We start from the raw sequence: 5,000 nt of genomic DNA on the forward strand, positions 1-5,000 counted from the left end.
CTTCCCTCCCCATTTATCCATCCTCTAATCTTCACCCCCTTCCTCCCTCCCCACTTATCCAGCCACTAATCTTCACCCCCTTTCCTACCTCCTCATTTATCAATCTTCTAATCTTCACCCCCTTTTCATCCCTCCCCATTTATCCATCCACTAATCTCCATCCCCCTTCCCTCCACTCTTCCAGAGGGACGAGTGGAATAGACATAGACCTGCGGCGAGTGGATATAGACCAGTGCCCTCTTCCTCCAGGGTCTAAGGATCTGAACATCTTTGAGAGTTCGGATAAGTGCAAAAACAGGACCACGAAGGTAAGTTGTTGTTGTTGTGTGTTGGTGTATGTGTGTGTGTTGATGTGTGTGTGTGTGTGTGTGTGTGTGTGTTGGTATGTGTGTGGGTGGGTAGGTGTGTGTGTGTGTTGGTGTGTGTGTGTTGGTGTGTGTGTGGGTGTGTGTGTGTGTGTGTTGTGTGTGTGTGTGTGTGTGTGTGTGTGTGTGTGTGTGTGTTTGTGTGTGTGTGTGTGTGTTTGTGTGTGTGTGTGTGCGCGCGCGCGTGTGTGTGTGTGTTGGTATGTGTGTGGGGGGGGGGGGGGTGCGTGGGTTGATGTGATTTTTAGGTTGTTGTTAATGTTATTTTATTAATATTATTACTGTATTATGATGCCGAGGATTGGTGATTATTATCATTAGTAGTAGCAGTAGTAGTTGTGGCAGTAGTAGTATTGTAGTTGCTATTATTGTTATTACTATTATTATTGTTATTATTATTATTATTATTATTATTATTATTATTATTATTATTATTATTATTATTATTATTATATATTTATTATTGTTATTATTTATTATATTATTTATTTTATTATTTATATTATTATATTATTATATTATTATTATATATTATTATTATTATTATTATTATTATTATTATATATTATATTATTATTATTATTATATTTATTATTATTATCATATTCATTTTATATTATCATTATGTTTATTATTATACTTACTTTTACTATCATTATTATCTATCTCTTTATGAAATTATTATAGTTATTTTTTGTTTTTATTCATGGGTCATTGTGTTTAAATGTGATTTTTTCAGCCGAACTGATGCATAATATGATCATTAGGGTCATGTTTACAGTTGATGACATGTGCATAATCCTCTCAAAATGATGGGACAATGAATTTTATCGTAGCTCACATCGCCATGCCAAATACATTCACACAAAACACCCCCTTTGTGTTGTGTTTACATGCGTGGACTACGACCCTAGTGCTAATGCTGTACCCTTTTTGATCTAAAACTACGTACCTTATCATTTACCACTCACAGAGCAATAAAACTATCTATATCTACAGTCCGTACATCCTGAATATAGTATAGTAAATATCTAATCCTAAAAAGAAACCTAGAATATAGTAGTCTACCCTTGATAGTATAGTAAATAAGCCCCTCGACTAACATGGCGTAGGATTTTACCATTTTCATAGAGGCGAGTTTTCAACGGGTCTCATCTGCATAGTGTGATATTGCTCTCTTGCCCTGGATTTATTAATCAAGACAGCCTCGTTTTCTCTCGTTTTCCTCGTTCACCTCACAAACTTTAAGCATTGTAGAAGCAATATACTATAACTCATCGTAACGTATGCTGAAAAAGCCGTCGTTTTTCATCCCATGCTACGCTTCCTCTGTTTTCTTGTTCCTCCTCTTCTGCCTCTTTTATTATGCCTATGCTTTCTTTTCTTCCTCTTCTTCTTCTTCTTCGTTTTCAACTTCTTTTTCTTCTTTTTCTTTCTTTTTCCTTCTGCTTCTCATTCTGCAGTTCTTTTTTTCCTTCTTCTTCTTCTTCTTCTTCTCCTTCTTTTTCTTTCTCTTGTTGTTTTTATTGTTATCAGCATTAGCATCATCATTACCATTATGTTATTATTATCTTATATATTTTTTTCTGTTCTTCGTATTAGTAGTAATAGTAATAGTAGTAGTAATCAAAATGATAATGATAATAAGGACGATGATGATTGTGATAGTGATGGATAATGAGAAGAAGAAGTAGAAGAAGAAAAAAAAAGAAGAAGAAGAAGAAAAGAAGAAGAACAAGAACAAGAGCAAGAACAAGAAGAAAGAACAACATCAACAACAACAACGGCAGTAGCAACAACAACAAAAACAACAACAGCAACAACATCAAAACAAGGCTAGGACCTGGTTTTACTACGAAACACATCTCAGTGAATCCAGCACCCTCCTTCACCCTATTCCCACGTATATATCCAGTGTATGGAAACCAATCAATTAACAGGTTATTGGCTGCTTTATCGATAGACGGATAATTTGAACGACTGGTTGACAGGTCTATCGATATACTGAAAGCGCTAAGATGAAAGGCTGATATAGGCCTACAAAGAGGAAGGGGGGGAGGGGGACGAGAATGTAGTCACAACAATACAAATGCATTAAATTCGCACGTGTCAGGTTGTCATTATTCCATATGCTAATGTCTACAGCATGTCAAAGCGTCAACTATGGGAAATTTGCATATTCCTCCCCGCCCCCCCTCGATTGGCTTTTGGACAATGAACTGCGTGGAAGTTGGAAAGCAAGTCCCCCCCCCCTTCCCCCACCTCCCCCCCCTAACGAGTGCCATTACTGTGTCAGCTACAACTCTAGTGAATTATTCATGGCTTGGCACTCTCCACTGGACGCACTGGCACCTCCAGAGCTCACATCTGACGGGAGCTTGGCACCTGCAAGTGGTTGAGCGGAAAAAAATTAAGACGATGAAGGAGATTAGTTTTTATAGTTCTTTTTAAAATTCTTTTGTTGTTGTTGTTGTTGTTTTCTCTGTCTCTGTTGCTGTGGTTAATGTGTATTTAGTATATACACGTAAGCACACACACACAAACACACACACACACACACATAGACACACACACACACACACACACAAACACACACACACACACACACACACACACACACACACATACATCCACTCACTCACAAACACACTTACACGCAGATAGATTGATGGATAGATCTTGCATACATCTATATCATTATCCTCATGATTATAGAACGTACCGCATTAGGGGCCAAAAATCGCTATAGATTTTGATGCGACATTAACATTAAAATCAGGTCTATCTATCTATCTATCTTGCTCTCTATATTCTATCTATCTATCTATTTATTTCCCTCCCTCTCTCTCGTCCCCTCTCCTCTCTCTATCTATCTATCCATCTATCTGTCTGTCTATCTATCTACCTCTCTATCTTTTTATCTCTCTTTCTTGCTCTCTATCTGTCTGTCTATTTATCTCTGTCTTTCTCTCTATATCTTTCTATCTATCTATCTATCTATCTATCTGACTGTCTGTCTGTCTGTCTATCTGTCTATCTATCTTTCTATTTATCTATTTATCAAACTTGGAAAATACCAGACACACACACACACACACACACACACACACACACACACACACACACACACACACACACACACACACACACACACACACACACACACACACACACACACACACACACACACACACACTCGTAAGAGTAAAGGGATATCAGAACAGATATAATATTGACCCTCCAGCTGACTGTTAAGTGACTATCAGCTTTATTGAGACAATAAGATCAACTTGCCAAGTTAATATGAAACCTCACTGTAATATAGATATCAATATCAGGAATATTCTTATGAAATATGTATGATGTTATGCGATATTCAGTAGCATGACTATAAGAGATGAAAAGTTTCTGTTTAATATCGGTTGATAAATTCTGGTATCCATAAACAGACGCAAATACATAGATAATCATGCATGTCTGTGTGTGTGTGTGTGTGTGTGTGTGTGTGTGTGTGTGTGTGTGTGTGTGTGTGTGCTTGTTTGTGTGCGTGCGTGTGTTCTGAGTACGTCCGTGGATATAGACATCTGCCGGAGAAAATGAGGTTTAAACAAAAGAATTCAAACTTTATCACAGCTTTATTTTTATCACACTCGGAAAAAAACGTAAAACTTTTTGATTACTTGCTTATTGTTTTCTGAGTGAGACAATGTTTTCCGGCCAAACTTTTCATCAACGAGTAATGACAGTTTAGCCACGCTATGCTGAAGGTTTATACTGAGCGTGAAATATCCTACTCGTAACTAATTGGTGAGTGAGGCCTCTCCGTGATACTGACTCAAGATACTATTACAGTGAGTACCGTACACTCGTACATGCTGTTTTAACATCCCTTGTAAAAGTATATATAAGTGGTTGGACACCTAGCGTAATAACACACAAAATGTTAAAACAAAATTGTTCCTCGGTAAAGATCACACCTATGACAACCAATGAACAGTGTGTGTGTGTGTGTGTGTGTGTGTGTGTGTGTGTGTGTGTGTGTGTGTGTGTGTGTGTGTGTGTGTGTGTGTGTGTGTGTGTGTGTGTGTGTCTGTGTGTGTGTACTGAATATACAAGCAAATGTATGCTGTGTTAGAAGTGACACTAACACATCTTCATCTTGAGACAGTACGAACTGTAAGTTGTAGTTTTTATGATTTTTTTTTTTTTTTTATCAACAAAGTATCCTTTTACTACTTCGATAAGGAAAGTTATTTTATATTTATGTATGTGTACCTAGTCACAGGCACTCGCATATATACAAATACATTCTTATATACATATAAAGATACAAGAATACATACAAACATACATACATACATGCATACATGCATACATACATGCAAACATACATACATACATATTTACATACATACACACACACACGCGCTCGCACACACACACACACACACACACACACACACACACACACACACACACACACACACACACACACACACACACACACACACACACACACACACATACATATATATATATATATATATATATATATATATATATATATATATATATATATATATATATATATATATATATATGTACTTATATACATGTGTATATATATAGCATAAT

At 36.6% G+C, this 5,000-nt stretch overlaps 1 protein-coding gene across 1 annotated transcript in view; it reads left to right on the forward strand.

Moving 5' to 3' along the window:
- Positions 1-5,000, forward strand: part of LOC119595525 (probable G-protein coupled receptor CG31760) — a 161,744-nt gene that overhangs the window by 37,187 nt on the left and 119,557 nt on the right. The window contains exon 3 of the mRNA XM_037944646.1: positions 185-308. Coding sequence (XP_037800574.1) covers positions 185-308 — 124 coding nt within the window. The remainder of the gene's footprint in view (positions 1-184; positions 309-5,000) is intronic.

Source organism: Penaeus monodon, chromosome 36, assembly GCF_015228065.2.
Source record: "Penaeus monodon isolate SGIC_2016 chromosome 36, NSTDA_Pmon_1, whole genome shotgun sequence".
NCBI classification, from domain to species: Eukaryota; Metazoa; Arthropoda; class Malacostraca; order Decapoda; family Penaeidae; genus Penaeus; species Penaeus monodon.